Source organism: Anarrhichthys ocellatus, unplaced genomic scaffold (genome assembly GCF_004355925.1).
Source record: "Anarrhichthys ocellatus isolate YVR2014 unplaced genomic scaffold, GSC_Weel_1.0 scaffold172, whole genome shotgun sequence".
NCBI lineage: Eukaryota > Metazoa > Chordata > Actinopteri > Perciformes > Anarhichadidae > Anarrhichthys > Anarrhichthys ocellatus.
In genome coordinates, this window is record NW_022280202.1 from 103,400 (window position 1) to 120,663 (window position 17,264).

Consider the following 17,264-nt stretch of genomic DNA (forward strand, 5'->3'; position numbering starts at 1 on the left):
GTCAAAGTTCACCACCGGCCTCGGTTAAAGTTCACCACCGGCCTCGGTTAAAGTTCACCACCGGCCTCGGGTCAAAGTTCACCACCGGCCTCGGGTTAAAGTTCACCACCGGCCTCGGGTCAAAGTTCACCACCGGCCTCGGGTCAAAGTTCACCACCGGCCTCGGGTCAAAGTTCACCACCGGCCCGGGTTAAAGTTCACCACCGGCCTCGGGTTAAAGTTCACCACCGGCCTCGGGTTAAAGTTCACCACCGGCCTGGGTTAAAGTTCACCACTGGCCTCGGGTCAAAGTTCACCACTGGCCTCGGGTCAAAGTTCACCACTGGCCTCGGGTCAAAGTTCACCACCGGCCTCAGGTCAAAGTTCACCACCGGCCTCAGGTCAAAGTTCACCACCGGCCTCAGGTCAAAGTTCACCACCGGCCTCGGTTAAAGTTCACCGCCGGCCTCAGGTCAAAGTTCACCGCTGGCCTCAGGTCAAAGTTCACCGCTGGCCTCAGGTCAAAGTTCACCACTGGCCTCAGGTCAAAGTTCACCACTGGCCTCAGTTAAAGTTCACCACTGGCCTCAGGTCAAAGCACAGATACAGATTTACAGACACAAATCACTCTGAATGTATTTGTGCATTGACATTTGTTTGTGGATTCTTATGAGACTCTTTAAACAGCTGCCTCTACAGTCATGTCAGCGACCCCCCGACCCGTCTGGAAACACGCACCCCGTCTCGTTAACCATGCATTGTGGGTGAGACTTTCTTGCCGTTCCATCGCCATTCATATTGTTTATGCTTAAATCATTTACTAGAGCACAACATCCTTCATAAATCTAGCACAGAGCATGCTCCCGGACCCCCCAAGAGGGGAGGTGTATCCACCACAGTGGGATCTGCCCGGTAACAGTGTGACAGTCTTTACCAGAACATTTCCAGCTTCTGTTTCTTGATACAAACATACTACTACTACTACGATATGTTTCCGATCTTGATTCTAGAGCGTCGTCTTTCTATTTGAGAGCAACACTTATTGATTATACTTCAGATTTTTTTATTGTGGTATAAGAAAATTAATTTCATTCCAAAAGTGGTAGAAAAAGCCAGCGTACGTAATAAAGCCTTGGAGGACGAGGTTAAATGGTAACCGCCCATCAGAGACACTCACCCGCAACAAGGCAGGGACAACACCATTGGTCAACACTACACCTGGCATTCTATTGGTTGGGGAGTTGTGACAGGGTTGTTGCACAATAGAGTGTGAGCAGATGTTTCATGAGCACACAGAAGCAGCCTGAATGTGAACTTTTGTCAGACGAGATGCTGTAAGATGTGTTTCTGCCACCACAGTCCACATTACATGTTGTCTGTATATATACACATTACACCAGGTTAGACCACCACGAACCATCAGGGTGATCAGGATTAACTCTTAACAAAGTTATGGTAAAAAGGGAGGAGAGTTGAACTTACGAAAATGCAAAAGCCACCAGCGCCCCACTGACCACTATGAAGTCCAGAATGTTCCACAGGTCTCTGAAGTAGGCTCCAGGATGAAGCAGAAGGCCGAGGTCCACCATCTACACCAAACACACCATTATCTCTTCAGCTGGTATTCTCTTTATGGTACTTTATGGATATAGATCTAAATTATGTTATTATAATATACTCAGTGAGTCTATTATATAATATATTCTGTGATTATTATTGTTGCCCCGAAAGTACCTATATGGTAAATGATGTAATAATCATTTTACATTTAATCACCATTGATTTATGTAAAAGTAAAGTGGATAGTAAATACAAAGGGAGACTAGTGCAGCCTGCTATCCTGAGTACACAACAGTGGTCACAATGGCTGCCTGAGTCAGCAACTCCATTCGGATCAATTGTAGTTAAATACATCGCCATCACAGTTTAACTGAGCAAGACAAGTGCAGCGAAGCCAATGAAGTCATTAGTACTCTGAATGTGTATTTTCCTCCATGCTTACCTTGATCACCATTTCAAAGGTGAAGACACCAGTGAAGGCGTAGTCCAGATATCTGAGCACCTGCAGAACAGAGACACAGTCAGTGCTGAAACAGACAGTTATTCTGAAATATCATCACTGATATCATACCAGTCTGTAGGTCTGTTTCAGGCACTGCACGATGATGTGTTTGCATTGAATAGAGTCAATAACTTACTGAGGTGATACGTAGTATCCATGTTCTGGTAACACGTTATAATAACTACACGCTGTGAAGCATTAGTTAAGTGTGAGTAAACACTTAATTCATCCTTTATAAAGCATTGTTCCTACATTAACACTCATTAGTATGCAATTCATAACAACAGTTATAAATGTTTTATTCTTGATTAATAAGCTCGTCTATTATGTGTTTCATACTTTATAAATGATGGATTATATATATTAAAAACCAGTTGTAGATGATTAATAACATCCTTTATAAAGTGTTAGTAAATGATTAATAACTTATTTAGATGTCATTCATGCATTTATATATATAATGATTTAGATATGCACTGATGGTTAGGGACTATGTTATTACATGCTTTATAGACGCGTATTAATACTGAAATCCATGATTAATTCAGGTAGTTACTACTCGTTAGTATTTTGTGTGACCTCATCATAATCTCATGGATGTCTTCCTAAAACCACCGCCGTCCAAAGCATTATTTATTGCAAACAATGAGCAGATTCGTCCGGCTGCGATCGGGACATGCAACTGAAGAAAAGTGTGAACAGTGGAGATCGACATGCTCGGTTAAAATGAATAATTAAATAAGTAAATGTTAACTAATATGCAAAGCTCCTGGTTAGCTCCAGTTGTACATTTACAAATGTTTTATATGCAGCCAGTTTGTTTTGTTTCTTACATGAATGAATGGCTGAGAGGTATTTACGAGTACATTGTTTGCATCTTGTAATAAATATTGATATGTTCTTGATCACTTTGTGTTTTGTCTATTTGACTTTTCTGTTAAGAAAATAACTGAGACTTTTATGGGTTATGAGGCACTGCTGGCCTTTCAATGTCATTTATAAATGCTTTATAAGGCATAGATAGTCTTTAGATGAGGTCACACAAAACACTTTACTAACGAGTAGTAACTATCTTAATTAATCATGAATTTTAATATTAATATGCATTTATAAAGCATGTATTAACATAGTCCCTAACCATCAGTGCATATCTAAATCATTATATATATAAATGCATGAATAATGTAAATCTAAATAGGTTATTAATTATTTACTAACACTTTATAAATTATGTTATTAATCATCTACAACTCCTTAATAATTGGTTTGTAAAATATATAATACTTCATTTACAAATGTGGAATCCATCATTTATAAAATATGAAACACATAATAGACGAGCTTATTAATCAAGAATAAAACATTTATAACTGTTATGAATTGCATACTAATGAGGTTAATGTAGGAACAATGCTTTATAAAGGATGAATTAAGTGTTTACTCATACTTAACTAATGCTTGACAGCGTGTAGTTATTATAACGTGTTGTTGTGAATATCATAATATTTGACTATTGATGAATATTCATTTGAATGTGCATGAAGTTCAACGACACTGTGTGACTCACGTTGTTGCGAGGGGCATTGGTCCACACAGGGTCCTCTGCTGCCAAAGCAATACTGCTCATAGCAATGACAACCAGGATGGACATCTCAAAGTAACGTAGAGTCACAATGTAGTGACACAACCGCCTCACCCTGCGGAGAGAAAGGCAGGTCGAGGAACAGCAAGCGGTGGACACAGGTGTGAAACAGACATGAGGCTGTAGCAGCAGCAGAGGGAGCACACCTGTGTTCGTCACACGAGTTCACACGAGAAACACCGTTCATTTGTAACGTTCCAATGCTAATGTTCCAACGCTAACGTTCCAACGCACAGGAAGCTTACTGTACACAGGAACTGAGGAGGAATCCAATAGGGGGGGAGACAGCATAGTGTCGCAATAGTATCCATACACGGGCACCAAGTATTGATATTTTATTATTGAAACTATTAATATTGCTAATACAAATTAAACATATCAGTAAAACTGCTTTTTCAGTCCACTAGAGGCTGCTGAGGGTAAATCCAGCAGGATAGGGCTCTGTGGACTGCAATACAAACAGTTCCATGTTTCAGGTGCATGATGCAACATGAAGACACGTTTTTATGACAGTGTTGGTCAATCTGTTTGCTTGACTGACAAAACTGTTTTGCTGCAATAATATATAGTGAAAACAGATGTTGACTCACTGCATCATTTGCAGTTAGGTATATTGCAAAATGTATTGTATTGTGGGGCCTCACCCCAACAACCACACAGAAAGCAGTCAGGGAATCCAAGAAATAGAAATACACATCAAACGGGCAAGAAATGTGTCACACATTTAGGGAAAGTTGTCACGAAGCAGTACCTACAACCTCACAGTCATCTGTACATCCCACGAATAATGCTCTTATCAAGATATGATGCCCATATGATGCAGATAGCTTAACGTGTATATCCTGATTGCTTTCTGTGTTGATTTAAGCTTGAGTGATTGTGATTAGGTGGATCTTTGGAGCTTGATGTATTTGGAGCAGGAACTCTGTGGAGTGCATTTTCCATGTTACATATAACACATCCTAAAACTCATTATAAACATACTCATAATGTGTTATAATCTGCTTATAGCACTGAATAATTATAGGTAGAAACACTCCGAAATATTAAATTTGAAGGCTTTATAAAAATAATTTATAATGACTTGTAAAGACAAGTGCCATAATAATTTATAGTTGCTGGCCACTGATATTTTTTTGCAAGCCCACATCTATAACACATTTTAAATATACGTATAATGCATTATATGATTATACTGCATATTATAATGCATTATAAAAGCATGTATTACAACTAGACCAGTTATAATACACTATGATCAGTCAGTGAGTGTAAAGCAATTATAATGCATTATGAACATTTATGAGTGGTTGCAACTATATTCTTACAGTGTTATAAGCAGTTTATAGTGCATCATAGGTTTATAATGCATTATATAGCAAAGGTAAATATACAGGCTAGAAGCCGCAGCTACTGTACGTATGGAATCTATGTAGATATGTAGACATAAACTATTACAGCCAAACATACTCTGACCTCATAAATCAAGTTATTCTCATCAGCACACAAGTGAGTGGAGAAGCTTGAGTTAAAATGATCGGTGTTAATGTGCGACACAGAGATCAGTTACTACCGGCTGCTGTGAGTGTGTTGCTGATTGACAGTGTGTCCATGTGAAGGTTTAGGGCTGTGGTGTAGGATTGACAGATTCCTTGTATTTATGTGATGATATGATCGTTCATAGATATGAAATGAAAGAGCAAACATTGTCTCACATAGCATGTGGGTGGTCCTTGGAGGTGGAGGTGACTTACGGGTTGGTTTGTCCAAAGATGAACATAGAACTGTAAGGCAGGATGGGTCTGGGTCCACTCTCATGCGTGGGCATTGTCTCACAGTCAATACTCTTCACTGAGGAGAGAAGATAGATGAATTAAAGCAAAACAGGCAAGACTGGAGACATTCACATTTAACTATCTCTAAGCGGCCTCTTTCCTCCCCACATACAGGAGGTCATTTATATTAAATTAATTTAACTATCGACATGGCAGAGTGGCATTGAATCGCAATTCGCAACAATCATCACATCTAATTTATTGTCCTTGAAACACCATTGGAGAATAAATTTGATATCTTCTTCCACCTGAATAGCAAAGTATGACACCATGAAAGAATGTTCCCTGTTACCGTTTACCCGAGGTCTGGCTGTCTGGCTGTCTCCTGCTACAAACCGTGAAGTATTTGATACAATCTCATACTCTGTAATCACTATGAAAGACCTTTTGGCTGGACAGTCTTCCTGTTCTTCTCCAGTCATGGATTCAAGACAATCTTTTATTTTGTATACTTTAAAAAAAATGATTGTGGGGCACACGCTGGAGAAACTCATGTATTTATGAATTTTCTCATGTTCCTTTCTTCTCAAAAATGGACATCTCCTCCATACTCGGTTTAACTTTATGTGGCTATGAAAAAAAAGACCATTCAATAAAATGTCTGCAATGGAAGTTAAATTATGACTGCATTCTGTTACTGACTTTGTATGAAAGTGGGGTCTCCAGGTGGGGAGGTGATAGTCACAGGAGGAATTTGGATGGAGGTTTGGCCAGTTCTTCTGACGTTCCTGTGGTTGTCTGAGTCCTCTGGTTGGTCAGGAGGCCAGCTGGCCCCCCCAGAGCCCTGCTGGGGGGAGAAGGCGAGGGACGCCCCCTCTGTTTCACCAAATCTGTCCCTGAAAGGATATTAATATACTGTACATTTTCAAATAATACCTCATCGTGATGGCCTGGGGGTTAAACAATGAAATCGTCACTTGCATTCAATTTGACGTCACACATGCAGATGGATATGGCTTAACATTTACAGACCAGTAGAACATCTAATACTGCAGGGTCACTGAATTCTGTGATGAGCTCTTTCAGTAACAATTTCTACTCTATTCCAAAAGGCAAGTGGACTCAAAATGATGAGGACAGTGACGTGCTGTCATTGGTTTGGCTCCGTTCTCAAGCCAGTGACGATGAGGTTTAAATGCTGACTTTCATCTTTAAGGACAGTGTCCCAATACTGTCGAAGTTTTGAAGGAGGTTTCTGGAGCTGCAATACGCAGGGATTGTGATTACTTTATTAAGGTCGTTGCATTCACTGAAACCAAAATGCACATCAAAATATGTGACAAAAACAAGATATTCCTTATACATAGCAGTACATAACATCATTTCTTTTATTTATGGGACATACACATATGCATAGTCAGTCAATGAGAGAATGAATTTTTTTTACCTGTTACTGTGGTTCTTCTCTTTTTCGTTGGACTCCTCTCCTTCTACTGATTGGCCCCTGGATCCATGAGTCCGATGTCTCCTCTTCTTTCCAGTGGTTCCACTGTCTCCTCTGGAATGTCGATCCCCATTCCTGTTCGACGATAGTCCATCTTTGTGGCGGGATCTTCGCTCTGCCCTGCCTCCACTGTTTACTGTCCCGTTGCCCCCTCTGGTCTGCCGGTGTGAATGATGATGCCGATGCTCTCTCTCGCTCGTGACTCCTCCACCTCCGCTGTCATCCACTGAGCTCTGATGGTTTTGTCTCCTGCCTCTCTCTCGGCTGCGGGACCTCTCACTTTTCCCCTCTTTTCCCCGGCTGCCTTCGTGGTCTTTGGAGTGGCTGTGATGGACATGATGGCCCCCGTCCTTACTGGTGCCACTGTTCTCATTCGTCTCCTGTCTCCCTCTGGCCCGGTCCCTGTCTCTGTGGCGGTGGTGGTGCCGAGGCTGGTGAGGCACAGGAGGAGGAGGGTCAGTGGCAGTCACCGCTGCCTCTGGCATGCAGGGCTTGTGATGGTGGTGCTGGTGGCCAGCAAGCAAAGGCCCCTCGCAAGGCTCAACAACTAGCGGACGGTCAAGGTGGGTTTTCATGTCGGGCCGGATGTGGAGGGCCGAGGTCAGGTGGAGACGCTCCTCGAGGTCCAGCTCACTGTAGAGGGCCTCGCAGCTTGCCTGGTTCTGCCTCCTCAGCTGGTTGGCCCTCTGCTCCCACACCGACATCGTCTTTATCGACTTCTGCTGCTCCTTACTAGAGGAGGGGCAGAAGAACCAGACAAACCAAAACTCCTGAGATTCATATTACCATATAAAATCATTTTTACACACTTGATGTCAGTGTTTGTCATTTCTACAAAGGGAATAAGCATTCCCAATGGATACACTGGCAGGCATGACACATTCAGTATGTATGTACTTTATACTTCATGGCACATAATACCAGTAGTATATTTCATTTGACATCTCAGGATGGCACACACATTCCCTCCATGCTGAATGATTTACAATATGAACAAGGTGCAATGGAGCTTCCAACACAGCAAACCCCTGGGTCCATTGGGTCCATGGTCTACTGTGGAGAGAGCTCGTCCATGGCTAAGCATGGCCACATTACATGCTTTGACCGCACGGTCTGTGTGTGTTACAGTACTTTGAAATGGTTGAATGCATGCTCTTTTGAGAGTGTGTTAAAAAAGCAGTGCTATCTCTTCACAGTGGGAGATTTCATCTTACGAGGCCATCTCTGTAAGAGACAAGTCTGTTCACTAAACTTTCCCCACAGAAGCATACTTGGTGCAGACTTACTGAATGAACAGAGAAGCTCCTACAAATGTGTGCACGAGAAGAATGAAGGGTGGCGGCGTATTATTCACATGGCCTTGCTTTGATGAATGGAACATAATGAGATAACGATTAAGTATGTTCTTAAGCATGTGATCATCATCATGGACCACCTTGCTAGCAGGCGGTTGGGTTTACCTCAGGTAGTGATGGACTGGGGTGCAGACATAACTCCTACAAACACAAAAAGGGGAGAAGGAACTTCAAATGGGCAGAAATACAGAGGGGAAAAATAAGCTTCAGAAGAAGAAATATACAAAAACTCAAAAGGAAAATGTTGCTGAGAAGAAGCAGGGAAATAATTGGGGACAGGAGACAAACATAATAAATGTTTGGTTTTCATAGCATTTGTTACAATGTTTCACTACGACGCATAGCTGGACATCACACTGATGCTCCTCAGAGAACTGATGTTATTAAAGTAACCTAAACCTAATTTCATAGCTTTTCTTTTAATATCTCACGACATGTAACTAAAGAAACAGTGTGTATCCATTGACCTGTTTACAGTGTAAAAGTACTGGTGTCTGTATGTACCTGAAATCTGCACTCCAGAGCATCCATTTACCCAATCTGTTCCTCTCAGGTGTTTGAGCTACAGAGCTTTTTACCGATGATAATTTGATTTCTCCAAATGAAATTACAACAATGTGCCCAAATGCTTTATAATAAGAGAGTGGTGATGTGTGATCTGATCTAAGACGTGGCTGGTAAACCCTCTCTTGCTTGAAGGCAACAAAGTTGTGCATATTACACAACTTATAGCCGCCTCTTAGTCGTCTTAAAGTCATTTAATAATCCATTTTGGATGTAGTGTGGTAGAGTGTAAAGTATCTGGTCGTCTTATTATTGTGACTACCTCTTCTTCATGGTTATTAAGTTAGTAAAGCTTCTTTTAGTGACGATGAAGAAGGCTAGTAACTCAACAACTGCTGTATTTAACTAGGAAGTCACTCAGCATCTGTCTTTGCTTCCACTAAGCAGTCGTGTTCTTCATCTGCATAAAACAAGCCCAAAGCTTATTTAAAACCAGCTTGGGGAAATGAATCACAACTGAAAATGTACATAATCAACACATACAGTGTGAACAACGATATGTACTATCTTCAAATCTACGGGAAACAATAAAAACAGAACACAGGAACGGAGATATTGAAACGGACGCTATCAGAAGGTGTGATCACATCATGTTATTTCGGACAATTTATACAGAAGAATGACATTATGACACCAGAGGAAGACATGGTTAGACAGAGGAGGTGATGGGAGGATTCAAACATTGTAACAGAGAGGTAACAACTCACAGTGAGTTAACGCTGCAGACGGATGAGCTGCTAGAGTGCGTGTTACCTCGACCGCGTGTTAGAAAACTGCACATGCACAGAACAAAAATGGGGGAGAGGGAACATCATAGAGGATGAAGTCAGAAGAACAGCCAGACACCATCTTCTCTGTGTCTTTTAGGCTCCCATCACAATTCAATGCAATGGACAGTCAGAGCTCAGAAACACATGGCTGAGCCTGAACCAGAGAGCAAATGGAGCGTCAGCGACACTTTGACTGCCATGGTTACAGTTAGTAGATATACCATCAATCTAAGACGTGATAGAGCAACGTAATACTGACATCTCTGCACGAGCAACATTTCACTTAACAAGGAATGCAAAGACCAGCACAAAGTTATAACTATTTTATAATTTAATCATTGTTCTTAAATACACTACATGTATTATAATTTATATAAATATTTCCCCATTATCTTATGTTCTCATTGCACAGCTACTGTCTTCCTCAGTTGCTCTGCTTCCAGTGCAGCTTGTTTTAAGTAGAGCTTTTATCCAATCAGATTTCACCTCTGTGTCTCTAGGTAAGAACAGAGGCAGAGGCCTGCAGACTCACAAGTGAATCCATGTGCACTTTAAGTGAATGGGGACGATATTGATGATTGTCATAGTGTTCAACCAATCAGGTCTTTAGTTTGACATGTTGGGCGTATTCTTTGACGTGTCAGAGCCTGCTAGCTGGCCTATAGCTACGTCAGCATTACGTGCAGCTCAGTGTGCAGGTGCAGCTCTGCAGTGAGGTGCAGCGTGTGCTGTGATTGGTCAGTGGGCGAGCACGTGAGAATTGTGACACTCAATGGCTGAAGGAGGAGAAACTGATTAGTGAGTTGTGATTTAACCGGATTAAACTCTTAGTCAACAAAGAAAGGAGGATGGAGTTTGTCTTTAAGTCAACTGGTTTGTTTCTTTACATCTAACATCTGAATGGCCCTCCAGTGTGCAGCAGAATGCGAGTTTGTGTGAGTTTGTTCTCGTCATTGTGTTATATAGATTTGGACTATATGCATTGTCCGTTAATTACGAAGCATCCCGTCATGTGCGGAGTTATTGTTTGTTGAGCTAGTTTAGCGTAGCCTCCCAGAACACACACGGTGCCTCACAGAAAACATTATGTTTCCCACAATTTAAGCTTCTGCATTTTCCAAATGCACTAGTATTATTCAAAAGGTATTGTTCGGTTAGTAAGCCTCGTACTGAAAGGTTTAATACGAATACGTGTATTGTTACACCACTAGAAACAAATAACCGTAGCTGTGGCGCCATCATGAGATTATTAGGAGGTGTTTCAGCTGAAGGACAGCACTGAAGGCCCAGCTATAACATGCACGGCCTGCCACTGGTCAAATGTACTGGATATGGTCAAGACTACGGATTTGAGATCAGGTGTACTTGGCATGTTCTGATTAAAAACTTTTCTATGTAATTACTTTATACTTCTACTGATGGTAAAATGGCCTGCTGTTTTTCTGTGTGTGAGAATCTTTAGATTAGAGTTCATTTAACTGGTTTAAATGGGCCACAACTTCAACTTTAAAAAAGAGTTGTCTAGTAGCTCTTGCAGTAGGTTTGGATGCATTAATGTATTTCTTTAGCCACTTATAGGCATCTAAATAAGTCAAAATCACAACACTGACAGATTATTATATTAAACTTGTTATAATGAACATGTTAGCAGTTTTCTATTGACACATTCAGCAAACAACATTAGCACTAACATTCATTTAGAAAAGGGTTTATGTCCACCTGAAGTATACAAATCCAATATTCACTCTCCATGTAGCTATAGCCATGGACTGCTCCTTGTGTGTGTTGCAATATTGAAGTGCTGAATTATTATGTGCAGAGTTGTTTTATATTCTGCCGTCTGCTATATATGTTGTTTACATTATTTAGGCTAGAGTTAAAAGTTATTAATCCAAACCAAAACAATATGTGGGCACTGAATAACAGTGTGTGGATTGGCATTACACAGAAATGGTCTTTAGCAAGAGCAACATAGCTACAGAACAAAGAGGCCTGGAATCCTGTCTTCTGTGTGTGTGTGTGTGTGTGTGTGTGCTGAGAGAGACGAACATTAGAAGAAGTTGACTTACGCTGTGATGGAAATGTTAGTGGCTGACATGGGGCTGACCTCCTTTACCTCCTTGGCCTTCTGGAGTGCAAGCTTCTTATTGATGGCCTCCTCTTGCTCTTCTTCATCCTGAACAGTGTGTGGAAAAACACACACACATACATGCACACATACACACACACATACATACACACATACATACACACATACACACACACATACATACACACACATACATGCACACATACACACATGCATACAAACATACATACACACATGAAGTACACACACACACACATGCATACAAACATACATACACACATACACACACACACACACATGAAGTACACACACATACATGCACACGTACACACACATACAAACATACATACACACACACACACACATGAAGTACACACACATACATGCACACATACACACACATACAAACATACATACACACACACATGAAGTACACACACACACACATGAAGGAAATTAAAAACAAAGTACCAAAGACAGCAGTATGTTGTTGCTTTGACAGAACAATTCAGATGATGCGCGTGTGTTTCATTTTGTTGCAAAAATGCCGTTTTGAAAAAGGATTGATCGGATTGGATGCAGAGTTTCATTTTGACAGGAAGTGAAATATTCTTGTGTCCCTTTTGGCTTCTGTGTTGAGTTTTGACCCAATCAGCCAAATTCCACAACAAGTGTGTAAGCAATCGGCCAAAGCGGCGCGGTACAGTACTTTACTGAAGGATGCGGTGGTGAGACGGTGCTTCTGTCTCTCTCTCTTCCTGTAATCAGCTATGAAGCCAGAGTGTCTCAAGCTATAAATGAATACTGCACCTTAGTGAGCTCCTGGGCATTGGCGAGGTTATCAACAGCAATGGCCAAGAATACGTTGAGAAGCGTGTCTGGTTATTTGTGGTGTAAGGAAAAGATCAGATCGATAAAGACAGAATCAAGTGACACGGCTGCCAGTCAACCACAGAGGTAACAGTGATAGCAGGATACAGTTCCCAAAGAGAGTGAGAACGATGAAATAAATTGAGGAGAACATTCCCCGGCGAACGCCCCCCTGTGATTCGATCCCGTGGTACATGACTGCATTCCAGTCCTCCCCAGTGAGGATCTGCAGGAGACACAGTCTCTGAGTCAGTTCAGTGGTTCAGTACAAGCAGAGCAGGCAAAGAGCATGATGGAGTTGACCTTTACCTGGAACACGGTGAGGATCGCTGCTGGGAATGTGTCGAAGTTGGTTGTCGGCGTTTCATCTTCAAAATTAAATCTGCAGGGAGGAATGTAATCAAGCTGTAAAGCCACAACACAGTCACAGTCCCTCCTCCACCTTCTGGAAGATGGAGGAGCTCATCGTCTGCAGCACAATATATGTCGATTACATCTGAGTCGTCTGTGTGCCCTCACGGCTGATCTCTGAGTGGTTATTCTTCTTAAATAGATGAGCTGTGCTATTGCTGACATTCTGTGTCTACCGGGACCTAGTTAGAGAGCACGCCCCGATTCTCGTGCCTTCTCAAAATGCACGAGAACTTTTCTTTAGTCTAGATCTCATTAAAAGACAGTAGAGGTAGAACACTGCATGTGTTCCAGCAGCATGTGTAATATGGGTTTATTTCCTTATGGTTTAGTTTAATTATCTTTGGCTTAAATGTTTACACTTGCTGCTGCATGTTTCTGAAAGAGTTATCAGTTATCATCCATCTCATCTCATCTCTGAACTCTGGACTGCTTTTGCTCAATTCTCACACCTTTCATAAATACTTTTTCAAATAGGTTGAAGTCTACTCAGAAATGTCATCAGTCAGTGATGCTCTGATACAGTGCTGATTTCTAAAATGTTTTATGCAATTTGCATTAGTGTTTGCCTGTGTCCACAGCGTTTCTATCTGTGTATGATTGGACCAGAGGAGAGCGTCAGTGTTCCAGGGATACACACACACTGGGACAGTCTGAGCCTCAGTAATGTCTGTTTTATTATTATTTACTATACATAATGATAACAATAATAACTAGCTGAGTAAACAATACTAAAACCAACAAAACAATAATAAAAGTAGTAAGTAAATAAAAATATTTAAATTTTCCAAATATTCATGGTTCAGTGTATTCGGGCAAACAAACATCTTCTGACAGATGAATAATTATTGCTTAACATAAGGTGCAGAAGGTAATGGACTGACTCCCATTGCTGACTGCTGCAGCAGCAGCATTGCAGCTGGGGAGAACAGATGTTGAGTGGAGGATGACCTGGCACAGAATATTACCTCTTTCCTATCTATGAACAGTGGTGTTCAGATCAGAGTTACAACTTTGATAATTGTTATGCAAATTGCATCAATCTTAAACAAACGGTAGAACTCATGAGCAGCAGCAGGAGAAACAAATGACTCACTGGCCACCAAAGAGCTGCATGCCCAGCAGAGCGAAGACCACGATGAAGAGGAAGAGGAGGAACAGCAGGCTGATGATCGACTTCATGGAGTTGAGAAGGGAGACGACCAGGTTCCTCAAAGAGTTCCAGTACCTACGCACACAGACATATGAAGAGATGCAGCGATATTCTGGCATAACGAGTGTCCCGCACAGGTAGACAGTCGTGATGACTCACTTTGTGACTTTGAAGATCCTGAGCAGCCTCAGAGCCCGCAGGACACTGATCCCAAATGAGGCCCCGGGTTTGATGGCAGCCCAAATCACCTCAAAAATACTGCCAATGATCACCTGCAAACACAGCTTTCATTTCCAAACGCTCCAGATATTGTACTACTCTGGCCATAAACAGGCATTCTTTCTAAAACCTTTAAATGACTCTACGCATGCTCACACTCTGACATCCACTGGGGACTGATTGAACTCCCAGCTCAACAGGATGACTCACCCCAAAGTCAAAACAGTTGAATGACGAGTGGAAGTAGTTCTGGGGTCCGAGGCCGTACATTTTCATGGACATCTCTGCCAGAAACAGGCCCAGGAAGACAAACTCTGCTAGGTCTGTGCAGGGACAATAAGGACACACACAGATCAATGCCCCGGGTTTAAGAGGGCCTCCTGCTCATCTCTACCATTCAATAGAGCACCTACTGCTGCCCGTTCAGCTGTGCCCTCAGCAAATAACACATAGAAAGAGTCTATTGTTTGAGAACACAATGCTGTGCACTGCCATGATGGAGTGTGTGAGGTGTATGTGCTGAAATGTACAATAGTACTTGTATGATATATGTTTGCACATCTGTCTAAAGCAGGATACCAACGTGTTCTATATGCCTGAGCAGATGAGGAAGCAAACAGGAAGTAGAGAAAGCAGGTTCACTCAATATAGCATGCCGGCAAGGTTACGTTACAGTGACTTGAAGTTAGGAAATCTAACCCCCCCCCCCATTCAAATGAATGGTCAAATATAATAATATTGGTAGGATAAATAGTGGCATATAGGAATATTGGGTTACATGACAATGATTCACTATGAATAAGCTGCTGGAACTCACAGAGTGCAAAGGTGAGCCAGTCAGGCTGGTCATAGTGTACGATGGCCACACACAGCGTGTTGAGGCCAACCAGACACAGCACAGTCCAGTAGAAGCTCTGGGACTTGACCAGACGGCGGATTGTGAAGCGCATCCTCTTCTCTTTCCTCCTGAAGTAAGACGAGCTCTCGTTCTTGCTCTTCAAGCTGGCCCGGGCAAACGGCGAGCCTGGGGGGGCAGTGGGAGCAAAAACATACGCGATGCAATAAAGTTACCAAGTCTTGAACTACGGTGGTCTCACAACATCAAGAGGGTGGACTAACTGCAGAGCAGTGTGCTCCATACACACATCCAGCCCATACGTTAGAGAGGTGAGCTCCACTCAAACACTAAGAATTATGAACTGAAATGAAAATATAAAATAACTTTTTCATATTCTCATGAGCTTTACCTGCCAAGTAGCAAAGTGAAGCTGTGTAGAGCACAGTGCCTTCAGCCTGAACTACATCAAACCTTCTGTTACTTAAATTAAGCCCAAAGCTCAAGTGGGACTGGACACAAAAGAGAAGGAGAAGCTCTATTAGAACTTCATCACTAGCACAGGAGGACGAGTGGGCTCCTCATCTCCTCATCTATTTTAATCAGACATCTGACTCACACTGAATCAGCTGCAGATCCACACTAACTCATTCGATATTCAGAATATGACCCATGGTTTCCTTATCAGTTTGATAATCAACATTAACATGAAGATTCTTATTCATTCTACGTCAGGTAGGACCTGCACTGATGCAGTGAAGACACATCTGAGGGGTAAGAAAGAGAGAGAATCGTTGGTGTTAATTAGGAACTGCTGGATAATGAGATCTCTTCAGGCGCTCTAAAAACATCTCAACACAAGGAGGAAGAAGACCTCACTCAGCACTGATGCTGTTTCATGAACACAGTGAAGAGTGTGTTTGGAGAATGGCTGCATCCTCGGATGAAGTTGATAGAAAACTCTGAATGTATTGTCTTAAGATATTCCTAATGTTGCCTATGTAGCTCTTTGTGCTAAGCTACCTTAACTCAACACAATGGTGTACGCTATGAGAGTCAGTGTTATACTAGGGACAACCTGTCCCATAGAGCAACACGTCCACCGAGCTGCCTGCGCTGTGAACTCGCTGTTTGGCTTTTCTTCAAGACGTTTGGGAGGTTGTGTCTCAGGTGTCGTCCTCACCAACAGAGGAGATGTCAGTGAAGTGGTCCTCGCCTTCCTCTGCATTGATGAGGTCATTCTTACTCTTCTTGGCCCTTTTCAGCACTGTGAGGACAACATAGAAGAAATCAATCACACCATCATAAGGCAGCTGTTCTGATTCATCTCTTTTCTTCAAGCTCAATCTTCCTCTTTTATTCTGCATGTGGGGAATCTGTAATAACTTGTTTCTGACTGTCAAGTTCCATATGTGACCAGTTCACCTTATTCGTTATCCGTTCATTTATTAGTCAGTCTGTGAGACGCCTTCATTCAACCTGCACATATACAAACGTGTTCTTTATTTAATTGTAACAATATTCATGTTGAATTATATGCCAATTCAAATGAAGCTCCAGTGAGGTAAAGTCAGAAAAGGGAAGATTTTCAAAATAAAGCAAAGGTCTAATGAGTAAGACTGCATCTCTGTATCATGTGATGTAGTTATACTGTATGTATTGTATGGACCATAAAACAACAAGGAGCCTGCTGTTCATATTCTCACAGGGATATATGTTTACGTATAGATGGAGCTGTTTATTCCTATAACTACGGCTGCAACGATCTTTAGATTTTGGACTGATGGTCAACAAATCAACTGAATATGTCAACGTGTGCTCTGGGAACTTTTTGGTTTGTTATTAGTTGCAATCATATATTGTCGTGGTGCAGCAAAGAGAGACCTCCAATGCAGGTTACGTATGTGTACCACAATCACTGAGGCTTCTGATTGGACGCAGTGTGGCCTGCTCAAGAGGAGAATGCGCACGCACACACGCGCACACGCGCACACACACACACACACACACACACACACACACACACACACACACAC

The 17,264-nt window shown here is 41.9% G+C and overlaps 1 protein-coding gene across 10 annotated transcripts in view; it reads right to left on the minus strand.

Annotated features, from left to right (window-relative positions):
* LOC116400455 (voltage-dependent N-type calcium channel subunit alpha-1B-like) overlaps positions 1 to 17,247 on the minus strand; it is a 72,656-nt gene extending 55,409 nt beyond the window's left edge. For 7 of the 10 annotated variants that reach the window (XM_031878294.1, XM_031878295.1, XM_031878293.1 and 4 more), the window contains exons 1-17: positions 16,412 to 17,247; positions 15,211 to 15,426; positions 14,604 to 14,716; positions 14,334 to 14,446; positions 14,118 to 14,249; positions 12,920 to 12,992; positions 12,719 to 12,836; positions 12,551 to 12,618; positions 11,721 to 11,827; positions 9,589 to 9,654; positions 8,423 to 8,458; positions 6,906 to 7,694; positions 6,161 to 6,354; positions 5,438 to 5,534; positions 3,609 to 3,738; positions 1,982 to 2,041; positions 1,462 to 1,568 (exon numbers count right to left, since the gene is read on the minus strand). In XM_031878294.1, coding sequence (XP_031734154.1) covers positions 1,462 to 1,568; positions 1,982 to 2,041; positions 3,609 to 3,738; positions 5,438 to 5,534; positions 6,161 to 6,354; positions 6,906 to 7,694; positions 8,423 to 8,458; positions 9,589 to 9,654; positions 11,721 to 11,827; positions 12,551 to 12,618; positions 12,719 to 12,836; positions 12,920 to 12,992; positions 14,118 to 14,249; positions 14,334 to 14,446; positions 14,604 to 14,716; positions 15,211 to 15,426; positions 16,412 to 16,595 — 2,603 coding nt within the window. In that variant the 5' untranslated portion in view covers positions 16,596 to 17,247. The remainder of the gene's footprint in view (positions 1 to 1,461; positions 1,569 to 1,981; positions 2,042 to 3,608; positions 3,739 to 5,437; positions 5,535 to 6,160; positions 6,355 to 6,905; positions 7,695 to 8,422; positions 8,459 to 9,588; positions 9,655 to 11,720; positions 11,828 to 12,550; positions 12,619 to 12,718; positions 12,837 to 12,919; positions 12,993 to 14,117; positions 14,250 to 14,333; positions 14,447 to 14,603; positions 14,717 to 15,210; positions 15,427 to 16,411) is intronic. The other 3 variants (XM_031878297.1, XM_031878296.1, XM_031878301.1) reach the window with 2 other exon arrangements.
* Positions 17,248 to 17,264: the final 17 nt, after the last annotated feature.